The sequence below is a fragment of the Tamandua tetradactyla genome, chromosome 16 (genome assembly GCF_023851605.1).
Source record: "Tamandua tetradactyla isolate mTamTet1 chromosome 16, mTamTet1.pri, whole genome shotgun sequence".
NCBI classification, from domain to species: Eukaryota; Metazoa; Chordata; class Mammalia; order Pilosa; family Myrmecophagidae; genus Tamandua; species Tamandua tetradactyla.
This window is the reverse complement of record NC_135342.1, coordinates 11,235,181-11,258,706: the sequence shown is the minus strand read 5'-3', so window position 1 is coordinate 11,258,706 and position 23,526 is coordinate 11,235,181. Positions and strand designations below refer to the sequence as shown.

General features: G+C 53.9%; 3 protein-coding genes across 10 annotated transcripts in view; 1 reads left to right on the top strand and 2 right to left on the bottom strand.

The window, feature by feature from the left end:
- IL4I1 (interleukin 4 induced 1) overlaps positions 1–19,041 on the bottom strand; it is a 29,560-nt gene extending 10,519 nt beyond the window's left edge. For 3 of the 4 annotated variants that reach the window (XM_077130953.1, XM_077130952.1, XM_077130956.1), the window contains exons 1-2: positions 19,001–19,041; positions 18,118–18,189 (exon numbers count right to left, since the gene is read on the bottom strand). The gene's annotated coding sequence lies outside the window, so the exon portion shown is untranslated. Of the gene's footprint in view, positions 1–11,429; positions 11,541–18,117; positions 18,190–19,000 lie in introns of those variants that run through there. The other variant, XM_077130955.1, reaches the window with a different exon arrangement.
- NUP62 (nucleoporin 62) lies at positions 724–19,102 on the bottom strand. Of its 4 annotated transcripts, none has more exons than XM_077130959.1 (3): positions 19,001–19,042; positions 18,118–18,189; positions 724–3,437 (listed from the first exon to the last, which is right to left on the bottom strand). In XM_077130959.1, exon 3 carries the CDS (start codon positions 3,359–3,361, stop codon positions 1,775–1,777), a length of 1,587 nt encoding a protein of 528 aa, XP_076987074.1. In that variant the 5' UTR covers positions 3,362–3,437; positions 18,118–18,189; positions 19,001–19,042; the 3' UTR covers positions 724–1,774. The 4 variants fall into 4 exon arrangements, with proteins under 4 accessions (XP_076987074.1, XP_076987075.1, XP_076987076.1 ...); XM_077130960.1 differs by lacking the exon at positions 19,001–19,042 and adding an exon at positions 8,426–8,579 and having other exon boundaries at positions 18,118–18,170; XM_077130961.1 differs by lacking the exon at positions 18,118–18,189 and having other exon boundaries at positions 19,001–19,102.
- On the top strand, positions 18,814–23,056 carry ATF5 (activating transcription factor 5). 2 transcript variants are annotated; one of them, XM_077131020.1, is made up of 3 exons: positions 18,814–19,074; positions 20,268–20,564; positions 21,758–23,056. In XM_077131020.1, the coding sequence occupies exons 2-3, from the start codon at positions 20,387–20,389 to the stop codon at positions 22,420–22,422; spliced, it is 843 nt and encodes a 280-aa protein (XP_076987135.1). In that variant the 5' UTR covers positions 18,814–19,074; positions 20,268–20,386; the 3' UTR covers positions 22,423–23,056. The 2 variants fall into 2 exon arrangements, with proteins under 2 accessions (XP_076987135.1, XP_076987136.1); XM_077131021.1 differs by lacking the exon at positions 18,814–19,074 and adding an exon at positions 19,332–19,475.
- The last annotated feature ends 470 nt before the right edge of the window (positions 23,057–23,526 follow it).

Here is a 23,526-nt window from a genome sequence, read left to right as displayed (position 1 = left end):
TCTCACGGGGCAGAGCCCTGAGAGGCAATGGGGGTTGTGGGGATCTCCCTGCCTCCACCCCCCCCAGCTTCTGCCTGGCTGTACTCTTGCCTTTGGAAGCCCCATCTGGTCCAGGGCAGTAGTGATGGTTAATGACCCAAGACTCTGGGAAGGCTTTTGGAAACCAAGCCACAAATCTCCAAGAACAAGCTTTGGGCACTTGTTAGTCAAATGAGGTGACCTAGCTTTGAGGTGGAGTAGGCTGAGGGAAGCTGCAGGGCCAGACTCCCTGCCCCCAGAAGGGCTACGAGCTGAGGGAGAACATCCAGCTGGCACCTGGAGGTCACCCAATGCAAAGCTGAAGCCTCTTTCACCCACTTCCCACCACTGAGTCTTGACCAGAGTCCTTCAGCGAGCCCCAGACGGGCTCAAGTTGAGAGGACTCAACACTGAGGTACAAGACTTAACTCCAAAACCAGCACCCAGGCCGCACACCAGGCTCACCCATGTGTCCCTAGTCTTCCATACTAACCCTTCCCAGAGGGATCCCTGACCTTGGATTTGTGGATTACTCCCTCGTTAAAACTGTCTCATCACATACGGGTGTGTGCCTGAACACTGTGCTGCTTAGTTTTTCTTGTTTCTGAGTTTCAGAGAAATGGTTTCCCACCCGATACAGTCTTTTGGTATCTGCTCTTTTTACTACACCTTATCTTTCTAACATTTATCCACATTAACGACAGCTTTTTGTTTCACAATACGTTTATTTAGGAAAACAACACAGGCATTTCAGAGAATGCAGCAAAGCATGGAGACAAAGATGGCTGGGAAGCAACTGACCAGCTTCCACTTCCGGGTGCTGTGGCTCTGGCCTCTGGGAGGTTTGGAACCCAATCTGGGGTCACCTCTGGCAAGTGGCACCACTTCAGTAGGTTAAGTTTGTGGACCTGCATTAAGCCTGGTTTCATCTTTGTTGTTCATTCATTAAACAGGCACAGTTCTGGGGACATAAAGGTGAACAAGACACGGCCTCTGCCCACAGAAGCTCACGATCGAACAGAACAGTCTGCACAACACAGTGTGCAGGGGTTCCCCAAGGGGTCAGTTCAGTGTGCTGTGGGTCCCAGCTCTGGGCAGGTGAGGCTTCCTGGAGCTCCACGGTTAGGAGGCATGTTAGCTGAAGTGGGGACCAGCTGGAACCCTACTCTTTACTCAATATCTCTTCCAAGTTCCTCAGCAGACCTATCTTTCCTCTCTGAATTTCTAACACCCACTGTCTGTTCCATTCACAATCCTCTTCCTCGACCAGATGACTAGTTTTCACATATACATACCTTATCCTCCATAACTAGGCTGCCAGTACCTATTACCTGAGGAGAGAGATTGTTTTAACCTTAGTTGATTTTCACTACACTGCCAACTCTGGGCTGGACAGAATGGTCGGCCCCAAATCCCTGGGTGGGAAAGAGGTTTTCTCTTAGGTGTATCAGTACTTCTCCATTATCTGCTCAGAGTGAGAAGAATGAAGTGGGTGGTGGCAGCAGGTGAAAAGAGTCTAAGGGAAAATGACACAAAAGCTACACACAGAAACCACACCTTCTGGGCTATGCCAGGACTGAGGGCTTGAAATGCCTCCTATTTCCTAAGGTAAAGTCAAACCAGAGAACACTCCTCCCAACAGCACAATCATCGGAAAGAAAGAGAACAACAAACAAGTATTTCACTGCAACCCAAAACACAATAATACCAGCACCCGCCCCCAAGTCCTGGCCGGACACGCCCAGGACAGCCGTGCTCAGTCGAAGGTGATGCGGTAGCCACGCTCCTGCTCCTTGCGCCGCCCCTCGCACACCTTCGTTACCTCCTCCACCTTCCTCTGCAGCAGGGCCGAGTTCTGGTCGACCCACTGCAGCGAGTCCATGTGTGCGTTGAGGATCTTGCAGATCTGCTGCAGCGGGTCGTTGGTGTCAGCGGGGCCGCCGGCCGTGTTCAGGTGCTCGATGATGTCCTTGAGGTCCTGTGCCATGCGCTTCAGCTGTGCATCGATGTTCTCTGCCAGCTTGTAGGTCTTCTCACGCTCCTCGTCGGCATGCTGCAGGTAGATGGTCCCACTCTGCTCCTTGGCCGACTCCTCCAGTGGGCTCAACAGGTCTTCCAGCTCCTTCTGCTGGGACAGGATGAAGTCAAGCTCTTGGTCCAGCCGCCTCTGGTCCAGCTTCACCTTCTCCACCTCGCGGTGCAGGGTGGTGATCTTCTCCCCGTTCTCGATCAGCGTGCGGTCCCAGGCGTTGACCTGCGTGGCCTGCTGCAGGAAGTGCCGCTCTTGGTCCTCCAGCTCCAGGCTCCACTTGTTGATCAAACTCTCCAGCTGGGCATAGGTCATTGCGGGACTGGCAGGCAACCCTGCAGCTGCAACAGGGCCAGGTGGAGGAGCAGTGATGGTGGCTGGAGTACTGCCTGAGAGGCCCGTGGGGGCCAGAGGTTTTAGATTCAATGCAAAGCTGGTGGTGGTGGTGGTGGTGGCGGCAGTGGTGGCGGCAGCAGAGCTGGCTGATGTTGTGGTAGCTGTGCTGGAAGTCGTTCCAGGGGCCTTTAGGCCGAATCCCAGCGTCCCTGCTGCAGGCGTCCCAGTGGTGGTGGCCGGGGCACAGAGTGAGAGGCTGGTGGTGGTAGATGAGGTTGGAGCAGTTGCTATTGAGGCGAAGAGTGTGGGCCCAGCACTGGCGGTAGTGAGAGCAAGAGCAGCTGGCTGGCCGGTACTTGCTCCCGTGGTTGTTGGCGGGGCCAGACTGAAGGGTAAGCCGGAAAGTGCCGTGGGCTGGGCTGAAGCCCCCAGAGAGCCAATACTGAACCCCGTGGACCCAGTCTGGGATGTGTTTCCACCTGTGAATGAGAAGCTCCCAGCTGTGGTAGAAGGCACAGCTGAGGTAGCAGAGGAGCCAAACACAAAGCCAGTGGGGGCTGTCCCCTGGCCGGAGGTGGAGGCGCTTGGGGCAGCAGCGCTTGGGGTGGCACTGATAAGGGAGCTACCACCCAGCCCAAGGCCACTGGGGTTCACCGTAGCTTGGGTGGTAGCAGTGCCACTCAAGCTCAGCTTTGGAGCATTCATCCCCAAGGAAAACCCTGTTCCACTGGAAGCAGGAGTGGCTGAACCAAAACTGAATCCTGGGGTCTGTGTGGCTGGCGCTTGAGTGGTGAGGGAGAAAAGGCTGGAAGGAGGGGCGCTTGTAGCTGGCTGGGAGGGAGTTCCAAAGTTGAACCCCCCTGTGCCAGTCGTGGAGAAGGAAAACCCCGTGGTGGGGGTGGTTGTTGCCGTCTTTGCGGTGCCAAATGTGAACCCGCCTGCGGGGGCCCCAGCGCCTCCAAAGTTAAAGCCGCTCATGACTCCGGACTCTCGGGGCAGTGGCTCCTCTGGCTCCCAGAACAAACCCGCCGGCGTTGGCAGCCTTGGAGAGGTTCTAAAGCAGAGGAAGTGACATGGTCAGATAGCAGGTTGGGAAAGGCAGCCTCTGGCATGAGGAAGCATGGCAGGACAGGGGCATCAGGCATGTGGCCACCCTTTTCCTCCTCCTATGTGTACCCTAAACCAGACTCTGTTAAACAAGGAGAGATCTCTTAAGCGGCTCGTACAGGACTAGAAGGAACGAGGTCCTACCTTTAAGATTTGTACCCTAACCCTTGCTGACTGGGCATCCTCCCTGCACCTGGACTGACCTACTCAGCATGACCGCAGGACCGCCCTGGACCTCAGACTAGAGCTCCTAGGAACTTGGGTTTTGTAGCAGGGCCTTGGCCACAGAAGGCTCTGAGTGTGCCATACCCTCACTGTGCAGGAAGACAGGGAGTGGAAGACTTGTTTGTGACCCACTGGTGAGTTGGCACACCCACCTCTCTAATAATAGGTGCCTCCTCTTTCTAACTTGGGATGGGCATGAAACTCAAGGATCCACCAGAAGATTCCCTGGATGTGTTTCTGGTTCAAGGGTAAACTAAGTTCCAAGTCAGCTATGTGGGACCCCTGTCTGAGACCTTCGTACATTCCCCAAGGGCAGATTCTGGAGCTACCCCTGCGTACCCTTGGGCATCTGTAGCAGGAAACAATGAGCTGCCCTGGAGGGCACGACAGAGGTGAGGGCTCAAAAGGATCCAGCCATGCTAGCACATACACACACAGCTCCAGCGGACTAGAATTCTGTGACCTGACTGGTGCCAAGGTGCCACCAGTCAGGTGACTAACAGTGACTAATGTGGGGTCTGCGGCCCACAGGGAAGACTGCTCACTACCCACAAAGCCCACAGCCACCAGAAGAAGCACTTTCAGGTACCACTGCTTCCGACCGCTGACCATGAGCAGGCCTGGCTGAGGGTGGCCAACCAGGTGGGGATTTGTGCCCCTGTTTCGAATGGGGAGATGGGCTCAGAGAGGTCCACGACTTATGCAGGGTCAACGGGTGAAGTTGGGACCCAAGCTCTGGCTGAGAGCAGCTGAAAACACCGAGTTACGCTGCTGGTTCCACAAACCTGCTTGGCCGGCACAGGGACCAGTTGCAGGCCCTTCCTTATATCAGATCAGGGGATCGATTACATCTTTGATGTGAAAGAACAAATTTGCATCATGCTACTGAGAAGGTCTCTAACAGCACCCAGATGAGAGGAACTGCTCATGAAAAAGGATCTCGGGGTTGCAGGAAATGAGAATACAGAATGACAGCAGAAGGCACCATCCTAAGCAGTGTGATCTCAGCTGTAAAAGCACAACAGCTTTGAGGAGAAAGGGCTGGAAAGACCGACCTGAGGAGAGCATAGGGGCTTGTCTTTGGGTGGAAGGAGATGACATGGGAAATTTGGTCTTTCTAACTTATGGGATCTTCCAAATGCTCTGCATCCCTCGTGGAAAACATAATTGACAGGCTTGATTTTTTAAAGAGAACCAAAGTGTGGACATGATCTTAACTTGAGAAACCTATGGGTCCAGGAGTGAGTTCATGACCAGTTTCTCCCCAAGCCCACCAGGCTAGGTCAGCCACGTGGAGCTGCAAGGTGACTGGGTGGGAGGGGGTGGGGGGCTGGCATGGGTGGGGAGGACCCACAAGCTGGCGCTGGAGGCAGCAAGGAGACCACATGCGCAAATGGTGCCACGTCTGTGGCCTGGACTGGCACATGAAGCTTAATCAGCTGGTGGCTCATGAATAACATCCCCAAGATTCCAGGTCCTACTCCCTGGAATCTGGGGACACATTTCCTTCCAGGGCAGGAGGGCCTCTGCAGCTGGCATGAAGTGGAGGACCCTGAGGTGGGGAGAATATCTAGAGAGATCTGATGCAACCACAGGGCACCTTAGAAGAGGAAGACAGAGGGAGAATGACATGGAGGAAAAGGTAGCCACATGACGGAAGCAGAGGGAAGCAGAAAAAGAATGTGCTGTCCCACTGGCCTGGAAGACGGAGGATGTGGCCAAGGGATGTGGGCAGCTTCCTAGAAGCTGTGACAGGCCAGGACACAGGTCCACCCTGGATCCTCCAGAGGGAGGTGGCCCAGTGACTTTAGCCCAGTGAAGCTGACTTTGGATTTCTGACCTCCAGACTGCAGAGAACACATTTATGTTCTTGAAGCCGCTAAATTTATTATGATTTGTTATAGCAGCCCCAGGAGACGAATACCCCATTGTTTTTCTGCTCTGGGGCCCAGCATTCTGTCCCCAGTTTCCATCAAACACCCTCACATTCTCTCCCTTCTCCCAAGCAGCAGTCCCAGAGATGAGGGAAAGGCCTGTGGCTGAACTGTGCTCCTGCCTCTCCCAGCTGAGGCCTTGGACAAATCACTCCTCAGCCTCGGTTCCCACCCTGTAAAAAGAATCAGAGTCCCCCCACCATCGTGAAGAACAAATGAGGTCCCGAAGGAGAAACAAAGCACCTGGCCCAGGGAGGACAGCTACAATCCACCTTCCCTCCCTTCCCAGACCTGGTTTCTACTTCTCAAAGCCACCTAAGAGATACTCTCCTAGCCCAAGTTGGAAGAAATCTCGCACAGCTGCCCCCACTCGTGTCTTCTGCCTGCCGCACAGACCCCAGTGTTGTTCCATTTCCTCCCCCCGCATGGCCATGTGCTTTTGGGAAGAGGACCCCAGGGCTGTCCACTCTACCGGTGGATCCTGCTGCTCCAGGCCAGTGGATTTACCTGACTGCACGTGAGCACCATCTGGGAGCTTTAAAATGTCCATGCCTGGGTCCGGATCAACAAAACCTGTCTCTCTGGGGGTGGGGTCCTGGCCTTGGCACTTTGACAGAGTTCTTCCGGGGGTTTCCTTCACTCTCAAGAGGCCACCACAAGGGGCAGAGGGAAAAGGCCAGTAGAGTTCATGCCCACCTTGTGTCCAGCCCTCTTCTTGCTGATACAACTGGTCTCCACACGGCCCAGCCACCGAGTCTTTTTTCTTTTTTGATACTGACACCCAAAAAAGCATTCTAACAGCCAATAGCTACATACACAGGCCTCACTCAGTTCTCAAGAGCTCACCTCAAGAGTTTTTGCTAAAAGTTGTAGCTAAAACTTTCCAGAACATTTAGAAAAAGTTATGTGCAACTACAGTAGAGCTACAAGAAGAGCAATCCCCCGCTGGACCTCTGTTAAGTGCGTCTGGTTCTGATGCCTCTCCTGCCAGGGATCACAAAGCTGGCAAACACACATCATCCAGCCTTGTCTTACGTGCTTGGGATATATTATTATTCCTTTATTCCCAGAAATGACCTTTGGGGGAAGGTACTCCTAGGACATCCACTTTACAGAAGAGAAAACTGAGGCTCAGGGATCTGGTAAGCTAAAATTTTGTCCTGCCCTGAGATACTCAATGTCAAGTGGCAGCTTCAGTACCAGGGGCTCCAGCAGGGACAGAGGGGTGCTGTGTGCTGTGCGGCAAGGAGGAGGTCCAGGTCAGGGGAGGAGAGGATAGGCTGAGCACTGAAGGAAATGGGGTTTGCCATGAGATGGGGAGGAGATGCAGTCTGGGCAAAGCCAAAGAAGCTGAGAAAACAGGTGTGTCTGGGGTGCAAAGTAATTTGGGGGGTTGGAGGGAAAGAGTGTGCAGAATGCCAGGGGATGAGATGGGGTAGTTGGCAGGGACCCAAATGCTATGCTAAGGGCCGAACTTCATTTTGAAGGGGGAAAAAAAAAAAAAAAGACTCACTGATGTTTACTCAGCCCTACTCTCCCCAGCAGAGTGAAGTAAGTACAACCCAGAGAAGAAAAGGCACACCCTCTGAGGGGTTATGGCAGTAAACAAATGCACCCACCCACCCAGGAGGAGCACTGCTGGAGCATCTGCTCTGCCCCAGGCCCCAGGAATGGAGCAAGAGGGGTAGGAGAAGACAGGAAAACAACAAACATGATAAAGAAAGCACAGAGTGTGCTAGAGGAAGGGAAACTGTGGACAAAAGAAAAACTGGGGCAGAGGAGCTAGGGTGCTGGTACAGATGTGGACTGGCCCAGGAGGCAGCTGTGGGAAGAGCAGAGGGGACACCAGGAGATGGGACGCACTGGGCCTTTCCAGAGAACATCAGGAGGCCTGGATGGCTGGGGTGGGAGATATCAGGAGCCCTGGGACTCTCTCTCCCTATCCCCAGATGTCTGCAACAACAGAAGAATATGGGGGCACCTCAGCCCTGGACCTGAAAGGGAAAGGATTAGGATGGGGTTGGGGGGGGTGGGGGGGTGGGGGCGCCTGTGGTAAATAGAATAAGGCTCTGCAGCTGCCGGCCAAGCCCCGCTCCACACTCCTGGTCTCAAGCCCTTAGTCTGCAAAGACTTGAGCCGCATGAAGCGCCTGCACAGGGCCTGGTGGCCGAGGTGAGTGCACCTTCCGGGCATTCAGCTGACAGCCACTGGGTGGTGCTGCCAACAAGGGGGCACCCAGAGGCTCTCCAGAAGGATAGGGCGCTGGGGAGGGATGGGCGTGGAGTTGCACCTGCAATGCCCTACTGCTTGCCATGGGGCCAGAGAAAGCAGAGAAGGGGAGCAGAGACAGAGGAGGAGGGGAGGCGAAATCTGAGCCCTTCTGAGTGTGGCTCCAAGGCCACCGGTGGGCACTTCCTCACTCCTGCGCCGCTGGGGTGGCCTTCAGCCTGCACCTAGCCTCTCTCCTGTCCCCAGAGTATCTCCACTGAGGCTGTCTCACCTGCACGGCAAACTTAATATGTCAAACAACTCGCCCCTCACCCCAACTCCATCAATTCTGCTTCTTAAATCTCTCATGAATCAGCTCCCCTGTCTCTAATGGGTCAAAGAAAACCCCTCTTAAGTCCCAGGATGTCGAGCAGCTCAGGGCCTGCCCTTTGGAAGGGAAACCAGCCTCCTAACTAGGTGTGTTAGTTAGATTCAGTTGTCAACTTGGCCAGGTGAGCATACCTAGTCTTGTTGCTGCAGACATAAGCCAACCGTACGTGAACCTCACCTGTTGCCAATTACATCTGCAGTCACTAGGAGGCGTGTCTGCTGCAATGAGTGATGTTTGACTTAATTGGCTGGTGCTTAAATGAGAGATTGCAACGTAGCACTGCTAGCAGCTTGGCATTCCTCATCTCAGCACTTGCAGCTCAGCCCGGGCCCTTGGAGATGGAGAAAGAAATCATCCCGGGGAAAGTTGTTGGAACCCAGGGGCCTGGAGAGAAGACCAGCAGAGACCATCCTGTGCCTTCCACGTAAGAAAGAACCTCAGTGGAAAGTTAGCTGCCTTTCCTCTGAAGAACCAACAAAATAAATCCCCTTTTATTAAAAGCCAATCCGTCTCTGGTGTGTTGCATTCCGGCAGCTACCAAACTAGAACACTAGGCCTCAGCCAAGGCCGTCTCAAATATTTCAGAGGGGAGATGGCAGGTGCAAGGGCCAGAGGGGCCAGGGTGAAGTGTGGTTAAAGCCATGGGAGGACCTGGAGGTGTCAAGATCTGGTTTATGTTTTCAGACTTACCCAGGCTGTTGGGCAGAGCAGCCTGTAGGAGGAAATACTGCAGCCGTCCAGGAGGAGGTGGTGGCTCAGGCTACCCTGTGCCCACTCTCACACACCAACCCTGCCTGGTGGGCATGGCTGGCCCTCCTCTTGCAGCAAATGGAGTCTCAAACAGGGGCGGCCACACAGCCCAAGGGGCAGAGCTGCTTTCCAAAAGTGGATCTGCGAGCATGGAAATGTCGGCTCACCCCACAAATGCTCACCTCCATTTAAAGGTCATCTTCCCTCCACACCAACTCCAAAAGCAGAACCCAAAAAAGCAGAAAGAGTTGCGTGTGCATCTTCAGTGCCCTCTCCTCCTTGGGGGCACTTGTGGGCCTCCCAACCCCCAGCATAACCGAGCTGCACTAGAGCAGACACTGGGTGAAGGGAGGCCTATGTGTATCTGCCTGTCTCCTCAACCCGGTCAAGTCATCGTTCCTGGGTGCTAAATCTGTGGAGGCTTTGTCACCCATGTCCACTTCTTCACCTGCCGTAGTGTAGTAGGTGTGCGTTTTAAATGCTGAAACCCTGTTTGTGAGTAGGTCTACATTCACAGGGTTCTGAAGGGAACCTCTACTGCTGGATACTTGGGTCATTTCCAAGTTCATTTCATTATAAATGAAGCAGCAACAAGCACCCTTCATGCCTCTGGGGCACAGGTACAAGCATTTTTCCAGGGCACTCGTGAGAAGAACTGCTGGCCATGATACTTGCACTTTGGATGTACTGGGAAGGCCAAGGGACCCTCCACCATGGCTGCACCTGTTAGACTCCTGACAGCAAAGCCTGAGAAAACCCTTATCTACCACCTGTCAGCCCCGACATGAAGACGGACCAACTGCATGTACCATAACTACAATGATAAAAGCATCGACCCCTCAGGTACTCTGGGTGCCAAGCCCACGTTCCTCCTCCCTCCACAGAAACCCAGAGGGGGCAGCCCTGAGCCACCCTAATGAGGTCCAGAATGCATGGGGTGGGTGTTTATATACAATTTTATGGGGAGCGAGAGACAGAGGCATCCCTGCCAGGGCAGGCAGTGGAAGGCGAGGCGGCAGAGAGAAGGCAGAGAAGCCCAAGGAAAGCTTCCTTGGGCAGGAGTCAGGGCAGCAAGAGGTGATGGACTAAGAGAAATACAGCAGGCCAAAGCACAGAGGGCAAGGGCCTGCTGCCCTGGAAACAGTGAGGAACTCCATTTTAAAACCACAGGATGGGTGTGCAAGGACAGTTCAGTAGTAGAATTCTTGCCTGCTATGCAGGAGACCTGGGTTCGATTACCGGCCCATGCACTTTCCCAAAAAATAAGCAAGCAAGCAAACAAACAAAAAACCAACCAAACAAAAATTCAACAAATAGTGCTACAATAACAGAGTAGTCACATGGAAAAAGAATGATCCCAGCCATAGAGCATACCAAAAACAACAAAAAACCCACAGGATGCCAAAGAAGATAGAGGGGTCAATTGGCACATAAAAGATATTCAACAACATTAGCTGCCAGGGAAATATACCCCTAAACTACAGTGAGATACCCCTTCCTACCCCCTAGGGTCGTTAGAATAATAATAATAAAAAAAAGAATAAAAGAAATAAAAAAATAATAACCAGTGTTGGCAAGGAAGCAGAGAAACTGGAACCCTCCAACACTGCTGGGGGAATGGAAAATGGGACAGCTGCAGTGGAAAAGATTCTGTCAGTTCCTCAAAAAGCTAAACCTAGGACAGCGAGTCCACTCCTGGGTATTCACGTCCAGAAACGAAAAAGCACAGAAAGTGCTCCCTCCTGGGCACAGCAGCCAGCAGCCCAGAAGACCACCGGCTGACGGACAGACACAAGGTCTATCCAGACAGGGAACATCACCAGCCATAAAGGAAACGAACGAAGCACTGAAAGGTGCTGTGATGCAGACGAACCTGGAAAACAGGACACTGAGTGAGAGCAGCCAGTCACAAAGGACCACATGTTATCTGATCCCATCTACATGAAGTGTCCAAAATAGGCAAAACCACAAAGAGACCAAAAGCAGATGAGTGGTGGCCAGGGGCTGGGGTGGGTGGTGGGTAACAATGGGTGTGGGGTTTCTTTCTGCAGTGATGAAAATGTTCTAAAGCTGTGGTGATGGCTGCACACCACTGTGAATGGATTAAAAACTGAACTATACACTTTTAAATGGACGGACTGGATGGTAGGGCAATCTCATCTCAATAAAATTGTTAAAATAATCAACCAGTCAACTGTGGGGTGCCAGGATGGGGCTAGGAGGGCAGGCTGTGAGGCTGCAGGGGTGGCTAGGAGACTTTGGGGACGCATGGTTGGTAATAGCAGCTGGAAAGGGGCTGGGAGGCACTGCCAGTGAAGCCGAGCAGGCCAGCCGTAGGCTCCACGGGAAGTGGTGCTGAGCTTGCATAGGAGAAGAGGGGGTTTCAGGCCTGAGGGGTCTAAAGGGAGGGGGGAATGGAGAACTCACACACCTGTATCCTGCTCAGTTTCTCTCTTCTCAACAACACCAGCTTCCCAGGGGAGATGATTATGTCAGTGGGGGAGGCAGGGGCAAGACTGTCACCGTGGAAGCAGTCTCTCTGGGAACCGAGAACCCAGAGAAGGCAGCCAGAGGTGGGGGAGGGGGGCGCTGATTCTGAGAATTGGAACCCACAGACCCATTTACCCTGGTGTCGCTCATTAGCTCTCTGTGGAATCAAATCTCACCCCTCCCCGGCAAGTCCCTTCCCCTCCCCTGAGCCTCAGTTTCATTATCTGGAAAAAGAGGCTGGTTGAGTCCACTCCCCAAGGCTGACATAAGGATTTAGGGGTGACGGGATCAGGACCACATGCCCCCTCTAATGCATGGTGTCCGATTCAGGCAGGCTGGACACTGGTCCTGCCACTTCCTGGCCCCAGGAGCCTGGCAGCTAATGCTGTCACCAAGGCCACTTTGCTCTTTAAAAATAGAGGATGCACAGACACAGGTGGAGCAGTGTGGGCACCCAGGAGAGGGCATGACTAGTTAGGGGGGGCTGGGGTGTAAGCAGCAATAGCCACACTAACATTTGCTGGGCATTTATTACCTGCACCGACCCAGCTCTGCTTCCCAGAACCAGCGGAGGTAGGAACCAGGATGGTTCAGAGACCTACAAGGGAGCAAGGTGAAGTCCAGAGAACCTCAGCATCTTGCCTGGAGCCACGTGGCTGGTTAGGGTTCCAGTCCAGGCTGTCTGGTCCTAGAGCCCTAGGTCCACCCACAAGCCTCTCCTGCCTCTACCACGACATGCTCTTACCCTCCACAACTTGTTATGGCTATGTCCTCTTCCCATCTTTCCACAGCATTGCCATGACCTTCCAGACCAGCTTAGGTTTCACTCTCAAATCAAATCCAGTGCTGCCCACCTCGCCCAGCCACAGGCTGGACTCAAGAGGCACAGAGCAAAGAAGAGCAGAGATGACTACTCCTCCCTCACCCCCCACCTCCCTGGGCCCCACTCTGGAGTTGGGACAGGCAGGAGGGTCAAGCAGAAAAGTGCAAACCTTTGATTTCATCCAGGCAGCAGCTTGTTTCCTGGGATGCTGACCTTAGGGCTCTCCCCAAGGCAGCACCCACCTGGGGTCTTCCCTCCATGGTTCTGGCCTCAACCTCTCCCTTGCTTCCCTCAGCTCCTACTACAACCATGCACTCCAGCGAGTGTAGACACTGTTTGGGCCCACCCGGTCACCTTCTTCTGTGTCAAGCAGCCCATGGGGCCCATGCAACCATGGCCCACCAAATGGGAGCACCAGCTACCCCCTCAGCCCAGCTGTCACTTCCCACCTTTCCCACCCCCCATTTTGGAAAGATGAGCACATTTGCTGTGAGGAAGAGGGAAGCGGCCCTGAGACTCTTCTGTATACATAAACCACCATTGGGCAGGGTCATTCTGGAACCACCACAGACCAGGATAAAAACAAAATCACTCCAGAATCATGGCTCAACGCAGCAAAATGTGAATACTGTCCAAACCACAAAAATGACCAGATATCCCGTCCTGGCTTAAAGTCAACTGCCGCTTCTTTACCAACCACAACATTCTCCCAATTCTTTCCTCCCACTTTCTGGATGAGATAAAGACACTGGTCAGAGATTGGCCCCTGCTTCCTGACAGCATCCAACCCAGAGCAAAGCCCCACTTCCTTGAAGCCTTGCCCAAAACAGCAATCCCAGCCTGATTTCTGTAACAAGCCCTCGTGGCATGCGGGTTCCCTCCCTGTAATGAGCAATAATCCCAAATTGCTCAACTCTAGGGGTGTTCCTGGTGGTCTTTGGCTGGGGACATGGACATCTGATCAGGAACAAACCCAGCCTCCCCTTCCAGCAGTACCCTGATTTTTAGGGATAGTTCCCCTGGAGACCTTCTCCCCTCTGCCCACAAACACTGCGCTCCCAACTTTAAACTGGTCCAGGCTGAGGTGGACTGAGGCCCTGTTCCTTTTCAATCTTCTTCTATCACTGGGGAGGGATATGGGGTGGCAGTAAGGCCAACTGTGGGGCTCTGGTCTGAAGTCCTGGGACTTTCCAGAACCAGCAGTACTTGGTTCCTCTAGTCCTCTGCTGTGGGCAGAGAGGATCACAGATATAGGGGGAAATCACTGAATTCAAAGGTTCTTCCACACCTCAACAGGCTCTGAGCCACTGACAGGAACAGCCAGAGTCCCACCCACGTGTGGTTTGCCACGGGTTTTCAGGTTTTTCTGAATTATTTGCCAACATCGAAAACCTGGATCTCATGGAAAAATCTGTATTTCCCTCTCCTATAAAATCAGAAGACCTGAAAGGGCAGGCTGGAATCTGCAGGACAGAACTGGCAGCAGTCAGCCAGTCCTGCAGGTCCAGCCTTCCCTCTCCCTGTATTAACTCTTCTGATCCTCAAACCATCCTCTGGGTGGGGCACTACTACAGGGCACTATTTTACCGAAGCGGTGACAGGGCAGAGGGTGTAGCATCAGCCCGAGGTGCTCACACAACAGTGGTGAGGGAAGTCCCTACGCTCCGGAACCCTATACAGCCAATTAGCACAGCTTGCCCTGTCCTCTTCCTATACCCCATTCCTATGGGCACGGGAGGGAAAGGGCACCTCAATCCTTTACCTCCTAGACAAGGAACAGAAGTTCCAACAGAGGTGCGTGGTTAGATGATGGCACCCACAGAAGTCCCTGTCCCAACCCCCGCAGGCATGCTCCCTGATATGGCAAAGGGGCTCTGCAGCTTGAATGAGTTAAGGATCTTGGGATAGAGAGATGATCCTGCTTATCTGGATGGGTTCGAAATGTGATCACAAGGTCCTGAGAAGACAGAGGCAAGGGCAAAGGAGAATGGAAACGTGATCATGTAAGCAGAGGATGAAGGGATCTGAGAAGGGGCCACAAAGCAAGGAAGGCAGGCAGCCTCCAGAAGCCGGAAAAGGCACAGACAGAGATTCTCCCCAGGAGTCTCCAGAAGAACCAGCCCTGCCCATGTTAGAAGATTGACCATCAGAACTTTTTTAAGAAAATAAACACAGGTTGTTTTAATACTAAGTTTGTGGTAACTGTTACAGGGGCCCGGAGAGCTCATAAAGGAGTGATCCCCCAAGGATGCAGAGCTGCTGCACCCCAAGGCACAACCTAACTGTGCTCTAAGAGCTGGGACTGCTCCTGTTGAGGGGCACGTGGCAGAAGTGAGGGGAGAAAGAGGGCTCAGGACTCTGAGCTGCTGGGCCACGTGGCAAGCCTGAACTCTGGACACCCGGCCCCACACTGCCCTTTCCCCAACTGCACTGGCCATGGCCTTACTACCCTTGTTTGCAGGACATAACCTCCAACCCCTGCCCTCCTGGCCTACGTGACCAGACACCAGTCCTGATGCTTCTCAGGGCCACAGTGTAGAATGTCCCAGCTTCTGTGGACAAGCAGTTCCTTCTAAATATGGGCAACAATTCTGGGAATGAGGGGATCCCATCCTTGTCTTCTAAGTACCCACAAACAGTCACATATACGGACACCTGCCTGCGAGGCAGTGATGAAAGCAGAACAAAGTGTGGCGTGAACAGGGGAGGGAAAGGGAAGAGAAACTAACCCAGATAGACCCTCAGTTTCCATTAGGGACTGGGCTTCACCTGCATCACTTCACTTGGGCCTCCTAGCACCCTGAGCCTCAGAGAGAAAAAACTATGCTCGCAGAGTGTTTCCCACACGCGAGGCCCTACTCTAGGAAGTTTATGAACATTCATCTGTTTAATCCTCAAAACAACCCTATGAGGTGGGTCTTCTCATTCCCGTTACCAGTGAGGAACCCAAGGCACAGAGAGATGCTGCCATTTGCCAAAGGTCATGGAGCAAGTGTGACAAGTGGGGCTTTGTACCCAGCAGGCCATCTCTGTAGCGCAAGCTAAGCCCCAGGCAGCACGCAGAGGGCTCTGACAGGCTGAGGACTGATAGTAAGTGATGAGTTGCCAGAATAGGACCCCGAGTCCATCTGATGCCAAATGTAGTACCTCTTTTCTTATGCCAGGTGAGGCCTTGATTGAGAAACCACTGAGGGTTGCTGTAATAGCACAGGTGAGGAGGCCTTCTCTGGGGCAGTGGGATGGTGAGGGGAAGGTCCATGAGAGATATTTTGGAGGTAGAATCAATAGAATTTTTGGCAATTGTGAGCAGAGCCAACCTGAGGTGAAAGTCCAAGCTTGGTGGCCCCAAGAGGCTACACCATGGACCAAGGAATGGGGTTCCCAGGGCTGGTGCTGCAGGGAAGTGTTGTGTAAGTTCGCGCTCTGAAGAGCAGTGCAATTTTGCACAACCTCCTCTGCCTCTTGTGGCCTCAGTCTTGGCTCCCCAAGACAAGTGGATTGGGCTCTGCCCTTGAGGCCCCTTCTTGGCACTGGGCCTCAGATTCTCAAAGTTCTGCCCAGACAGCTGATTTCCCTCCCTCCACACCCTCCACCCGTGCAGGGCCAGAGCCCTCCATGATACAGGGCTCTGCTAAAAAGGAGCCGTTGCCAGGTGCGCCAGGCCCCCAGGGGATCCCCCCTTTCCCCCTCCCCATCAAAGAGCAAGGGCTGATGCAACCCGCCTGCAATCGCCGTCTCACTTCCCCAGCCTGGCCCCTCCGCACCGAAAAAGAGTCCTCAGCAGCCCCACCCATGCTTCCAACTCCAATCTCAGGAGTTGAAGGAGCTGGGGCACCTGCACCCTGAAAGGCTGTGGGAGACTGGGGGAGGCTGAGGCATTTGAGTCCTGGAGAGGCCAGAACCTGGGTCAGGCATGGATATGGGACAAGGCACAGGGTGCCAGCTGCAGATGACTGCCTGTGAACTAGAATCTATTGGCAGGCCTGGGCAGCCCAGAGCACCCAGCACCCACTTGGCAAAACCCAGTGATGCTGCCTAGGTGGGCCAGTCTGTGCCAGGGCTGAATTAGGTAGGCTCCAACAGCCAGAGTGAAAAGGGCATGGGGGCTAGGACCAAGAAGATGACTTTTCAGACAGTACATCACATACAATCAGCAATATGATTCCCAAACCGAGCTAGTTTCTTTTCAGTTAGTAAAGATACCCTCCCTGGCCACCTGCTCAAAACCCCACAATGTCAGTTTAACCATGAGACAAACTCATACTGAGGGACATTCCCTAAAATACCCAAAGGCCAGGACTGTTCAAGAGTACATGAGAACATTTTCTATCTTTGCAATTTTTCTGTAAATCTTAAAATTATTCTAAAGTAAAAAGTTTATCTAAAAAATAATCTATGACCCTACTCAGAAGACAATTCTGGGAGGTTACTGTAGGAAAGGGACAGAGGGAGGAAACAGATTCTGCTAGGGAAGGGGCCAGATGGCAGGAGAAGAGTGAAACTAGTGTCTAGGAGCCAGATCCTGCCAGCAGCAGCAGGTTTCCCAGTAAGGGTGGCAGCCTCATCAATCTGGTGGTCTGGGCGGCACCTCCTCACTGACCGCAGTGAGTCCAACTGTCTAGCATTAACCCCTACCACCTGCTGTCACTGAGTTATAGTGAGAAGTGGAAGTTTGTCCTTAAGCCTCCAGAAACTGGTGAAGGGCTAGTTTTGAAACTTTAACTCCTGCAACTGGAGCTTCAACAATCCTAACCACCACCCCTAACAGTGCCAACCAGCAGCCAGGCACAAGTCCAAATGTTTGACATGGACTAACTTACTTAATCCTCATGACAGCCCTAAGAGATGGGTACTATTACTGGGCACAGAGTAAACAGAGGCACAGGGAAATAAGTGTAACTGCCCAGGTCACACAGCTAGTGAGTGGAGCACAGCCAGCTGTGCACCCAGATCACCTGGTGTCAGAGCCTGTGCTGATAACCACTACCGTACCCTGTCTAGGTCATAATGTAGCTCCAAAGGGCCCAGCTATGGGGCAAGTGCTCAGTACTGGCCCAGTGGATGGACACCAAGAGGGTAAGGGGTCAGATCCAAGAAGGACTTCCCACATGTAACAATGAAGGAAGAGAGGGGATTTCTTAACTCCCAGACACTCTCAAAATCAAAGTTCCCACACATTTTTTGGGCCTCGATTCAGTGTCTTCACTGTCCCAGGTGGGATGAGGGTTGGGGGTGCAGGTGTGGTTCAGTGGTAGAATGTCTGTTTGCCTGCCATGCAGAAGACCTGGTTCGATTCCTAACCCATGTACCCACAAATAGAAGGGATGAGGGCTGAACTCCAAGTGAAACATTCTGATGTGGATGGATGCAAGGTGGGAAAGAGGGTTTCTGCAGCAGAGGAAAGATCTACATCCAACCAGGGCTGGTGGAGGGTCCAATGTATGGGGGTGGGGGAAGAATAGTTAGGAGGCTGCTTTCTTTCACTAAATGGAATCATAAATCTCCCCATTTTTTGGCAGGGTTGAGTTCCTCACACAGTGAGTGGCAGCTTAGGCAAAGGACAATTTGAAACAAAGTTTGGGTGAGAGGCAGAAGCAGAGAATAACACACGCGGTGGAGTCAGAGTATAGAGGACAAGGACTGAGGGACTGTGGATGTTGGCAGGTGGGCAGAGGTGAACAGAGGGTGGAAAAAGGATGAAGTGGGGGTAACAATGCCAAAATCCCTGCACGGGGGTGGGCTGAACACCCACCCTTTGGAATGGGGGAGGGTGGTGATAGCTGGAAATTACATAAGAGGAACCTACCAGCAAATCTTGGTCAAGTATCTGGGGCTCTGCCAGGAGGGGAAGACAACGTGATACTGAGTCCCAACGTTCCTATTAATAAGAAGACAGGGTTACCAGATGAGTACAAGCTGGGCTGTGCTTCATGGACACTGTCATTTTAATTCTCAAACAACCCCACCAAATAGAGGGTATAATTCTCATTTTATAGATAGCGACAAGAGGTCCACAGACCTTATTTGCTCAAGATCACCAGGCAGGTGATTCGAAAAGAGCACCGTCTGACCCCGGGGTCCCGCAGAAGTAACCCACAAGGATCCTCACGGAGGCACGGGCAGAGACTCCGGTGCGGCTGGCCGGAAGTTCTTTCGTGAAGCAGGGGAAGGCGAGAGACACGTGAAGGCCTGAGGGAAGCTGAGGGGGATGGGGTCGGGCCCCAGACCCTGGGGTCAAAGGAAGGAGGAGAAAGGGGTCTGTGCTCCCGGGTCAGAATCCCTAGAGTCAGAGGAGGGAAGGGGTCGGAATCCCGGGTCAGACGGAAGAGAGGACCACAGCACCGCAGGGTTAGTGAGAGGAGGGCGCCAGGCACCCGAGTCAGGGAGAAGACTGGGCCCCAGAGTGAGAGGAGAAAAGGGCCCAAACTCCGGGTCACAGAGACGAGGGGGCCGGGCCCGCCTCCCTGCCAGGGCCCGTCGGGGCCCGCAGGGGCGGAGCGCGGAAGGATCCGGCAGAGCCGTGCTGCGCCACCCCCGCTATATCTGTCCCGGGTCCCCGGGGCCGCCTCATTCCCTATCCTCGGATCACGGTCTCCCTTCACGCCAGCGCGACGCCACCACCCGCGCAGTCCCGGCCATGGCCCTGTAGCCGCGAATCCTCCCTGCCCCCCGGTCATCTCCGCGCTCACCGCGCCTGCGCCTTCCGCTCCCGCTTCTTTCTTCAGCCGAGGCTACCGCCGCCTCTCCTTGCCGCCGCCATGGAGTGAGTAACCGCTCGCCCCTCCCTCTCCAACCGCCCTTCCCGCCCTTTCACAGCGCGCGGCCTTCTCACCGGGGCCGGGGGGTGGGGAGCCGGGAGCGTGGACTCTAGGTCGCGCAGGCGCAGGAGGGAGAGGCCGCGGTCGGCGGCGCGCGGCCGAGCATGCGCACTCGGTCCGGGGTGGGGAAGGGCCCTTCCCGCGAGGGTGTTTGTGCCTGAGTCTGGCCCGTGGGCCGAGGCGCCTGCGCACTAGCCCTCAGAAAGGGTGGGTTTTATTTTTTTCGGAAACGATCCTGTCCGTGCGCGGCCGCTCATGCCCACCAGAGCCAGTATTCGCGTAGGGCGGAGGCTTGAGGGAGCGATCACGCGCTTTAGCTCTCGAGGAGGCAGGCGCGTGCGGAGGGGTATGGGGTAGGGAGCCGTTCTCTGCTCCCTCCTTCAACGTGTCCCTTCCACCTTGCGCGGGCGCACTGCCCAGCTTCCCTCTCCAAGCACCTGCTGGGCCTGGCATAGATTGACGGTGTGGGGGCGGGGTTTAGAGGCCACCCTCTAGGAGAGGGGGTGGGGCTAGGGCCACAGCAGTAGCGAGGGGCGGGGCTTGTGAAGCCTATTGTGAGATGAGGCGGGATCCACAGAGAATTGTCAGGGAGGGGTGGAACTAAAGTAGATGGAGAGGAGCAGGACTTTGGGGGCATCGTGGGAGTCACCGCACAGTTTAAAGTAATGACGGTGATAATTCAGTGGAGAACACTGATGAAGAGGCAAAGCATGGGAGAATTCCCCTGGGAACTGATTTTAGAAGGAATGGATTTCGAGAGGGGGTGGGATCTAAAGGAAATAATTTAGGGACAGGGTGTGGCTGGAAGGAAATTCCCCTGGGATTGGATTTTTTTTTTTTTTTATTAAAGAGGAGTATCATGGGGTGAATGGGAAAGGTGTAAGGAAATTCCGCTGGGAGGACACTACATTCTCTATTAGAAGAAGGGGTGGAGCTTGGGAGAAAAGTAGGCTGGGCCCAAGGACAATTCCCTTGGGAGTAGGTGGGGCTCTAAGATTGTTGGGAAAAAAGAGCAGGTTTGGAATTCTGAGAGGAGGGTCTCCGTGGCAATGGGGGTGTAGCTTAGGGGCGGTCCTGTGCCTTTGCCCAGTGGGTGGAGCTGGCCTCTGACCCCACCCCTTTTGCTTCCCACCTGCAGATCCTCTACTTTGGCCTTGCTGCCTGTCTCCGCCCATCCGAGCATCCTCTTGAGCCTCCTCCCAGCAGTTGGTGCTGCAACCTCCCTTGCCATTGGTGCCCGGCGCCTGTGCTGCAGCCATGTCACTCCTGGCGACCCTGGGTCTGGAGCTGGACAGGGCCCTGCTCCCAGCTAGCGGGCTGGGCTGGCTCGTAGACTATGGGAAACTCCCCCTGGCCCCTGCCCCCCTGGGCCCCTATGAGGTCCTTGGGGGAGCCCTGGAGGGCGGGATTCCAGGGGGGGGAGAGCCCCTGACAGGTAAGGATAGATGAAGAGTGGAGGTAGGGTGAGATGGGGAGGTGGGGGACAAAGGGGAAGGAAGAACTCATTCATTCATTCACTCATTCATTCAGTAAATATTTATTGAGTACCTACAATGTGCCAGGCACTGTTTTAGGTGCTGAGTATACAGCTGGGAAGAAAGACTGGCGTGATCCCTGCCTTTCTGGAGCTCACATTCTAGTGGAGACAGACAAGAGACAAGTTAAATGGGGTGGGGTTTGGGGCACCCATGGTGAGACGGCTAAGTGGGCCCTTAGCAGCTAAGCTAGAACATGACAAAGGGGACCTAGTTTAGCCAGGAAGGCTTCTCCAAGTAGATAATATTTAGGCTGAGGCCTAAAGGATGGGAAGGAATGAACCATGAAAAGCCCAAGGGAAGAGCATTTCAGGTGGAAGAAAGAGAGTATGCAGAGTCCTTGAGGCAGCAGTTATTTTATGCATTACTGTATCCCAAACACTTGGCACATAGTGGGTTTTCAATAATTAATGAACTAAAGATGAAATAAGGTGCGTGTGTGATGCATTTCACTTTGTATTTGAAGAACAAGCTAGAGAGAGAGTGAATCAGAAAAACCACAGATGTAATCAATAAAGAAGATGTTGGAATGGTTGAAGAAATGCTTGGTCCACTAGTTGGTTGGATGGTTGACTGGTTGGGTAGTTGGGTGGATGGCTGAATGGCTCTTTGATGGATAAGTTGATTGTTTCCTTAGGTGGTTGATGAATTGGCTGACTTGTTCCTTGGTTGGTTGGTTGACTGGTTGGTTGGTTGGTTGGTTGGAAGGGTTGACTGGTTCACTGCTTGGTTGATTAGTTGGTTGCTTGGTTGGTTGGAAGGGTTGACTGGTTCACTGCTTGGTTGATTAGTTGGTTGCTTGGTTGGTTGGAAGGGTTGACTGGTTCACTGCTTGGTTGATTAGTTGGTTGCTTGGTTGGTTGGAAGGGGTGACTGGTTCACTGCTTGGTTGATTAGTTGGTTGCTTGGTTCATTGGTTCCTTGGCAGGTTTGTTGGTTTACTGACTGGTTTGAGGATTCATTGATTGGTTTGTTGAGTGGTTAGCCGTTTTACTGATGAATGGGGCCTGAATGAGGCAGAGATGAGTGAGCACCAATTGAATGGAGGCCCAGGAACTCAGCGAATTTTTATGTCCCCCCTCTAATCCCCTAGGTGACGGCTTCTCAGACTGGATGACTGAACGGGTTGACTTTACAGCCCTCCTCCCTCTGGAGCCCCCCCTCCCCCCAGGCACCCTTGCCCCACCTTCCCCGCCCCCACCTGACCTGGAAGCCATGGCCACTCTCCTCAAGAAGGAGCTAGAACAGATGGAGGACTTCTTCCTTGATGCCCCACTCCTCCCTCCCCCATCCCCACCCCCACCCCCACCCCCACCCCCGCTGCCACCAGCCCCTTCCCTCCCTCTCCCCCTCCCCCCCTTTGACCTTCCCCAGCCCCCTGCCCTGGATACCCTCGACTTGCTGGCCATCTACTGCCGCAGTGAGGCCGGGCAGGGTGAGGTGGGCTTGACATCCCTGCCCCCACCCCAGCAGCCCCCACCCCCTCCGCCCTCTCGCCCTGCTCCCTACCCCAACCCTGCCACCGCCCGAGGGGACCGCAAGCAAAAGAAGAGAGACCAGAACAAGTCAGCAGCTCTGAGGTACCGCCAGCGGAAGCGGGCAGAGGGCGAGGCCCTAGAGGGCGAGTGCCAGGGGCTGGAGGCCCGGAACCGGGAGCTGAGGGAGAGGGCGGAGTCGGTGGAGCGGGAGATCCAGTATGTGAAAGATCTGCTCATCGAGGTATACAAGGCTCGGAGCCAGAGGGCCCGCCGCAGCTAGAGCTGGGGGGGGGGGCCTGGGGGGTGCCAGGGGGGCCTCAGGGTAGGGGGGCCTCCCTCCGCCTTCCGCCTGCCTTCCCTGCCCCTACCACCTCTCTGCTGGGAGCCTTGTCTCAGAATCCTGCACTGTTTGGCCTTAATTATCTTCACTCCTTGAGTAAGAACCGAGAAACCTAGGCCCACAGGGAACCGAGCAGCAGAGCTGAGCTTAGAAAGCTGGTCTCTTGAATTGCAGAGCTGGGATTAATTGCACGTGGTTCTTGGCGAGGGTGATAGGGTGTTGGAACAGGACAGGGGCAGGCCCAGGCAGCACTGCAGAGTTACTATGAGGACTTTTAAGAGTGGGACCCATTTGATGTGAGCAAAAATGCAAGCCGCGCGGCCTTGGGGAGTCACATGGTGGTGGTGGGGTGGGTGGAAAAAGGTGGCCAAGTTGACAGAGCAGGTGGATATACAGGCAAATGGGGAGGAAGGAGCAGGGTGGAGGGTGGCCATAGATGGTGACTGGGGTGTTCATTTTAGCTCTGGGAAGAAATCAGTGTTTTGTGAAGGTGCTGGGAGGAGGTGGGACCTACATCTAGGGGAGGGAGGGCAGGGGCTGATGCTGTGGGAAATAAATTGAAGAGTTTCCTCTGGCTTGTGTGTCTTTATTTGTGAAAGGTGAGGTTGGGGAGAGGACAGGTTTAGGAGAAAGACAATAAGAATAAAAATAATATTTATTGTCAGGCATACAGCCTTTGATAAGGTGAGGTCAGGGCTAAGGCTGACTGATTTATCCGGTGAAGATACAATGAACGGCTTTTAGATTTAGACAATTTAGGTAGCGAGGTTGATTTGCAGTGAGTAGGGTCCAAGGGCACAGGGACCGAGTGTCAGGGTTCAGGCCAAGACCCAGCTCCCGTGGAGCATGGCAGGGGGCAGCTCATAGACCGGAAAACACACCAGGCACAGAAGTGCACGTGGCTTTATTGGGATTCACGAACAGGAGAGGGTTTTTTCCCAGTGGCAGCCATTCAGGAAGTCAGCGCCCCAGTGCTAATAAATGATTTCAGAAGAAAGACATTTCATATAGCATGAGGACTTCGGGCCTTTCCTATAATCATTA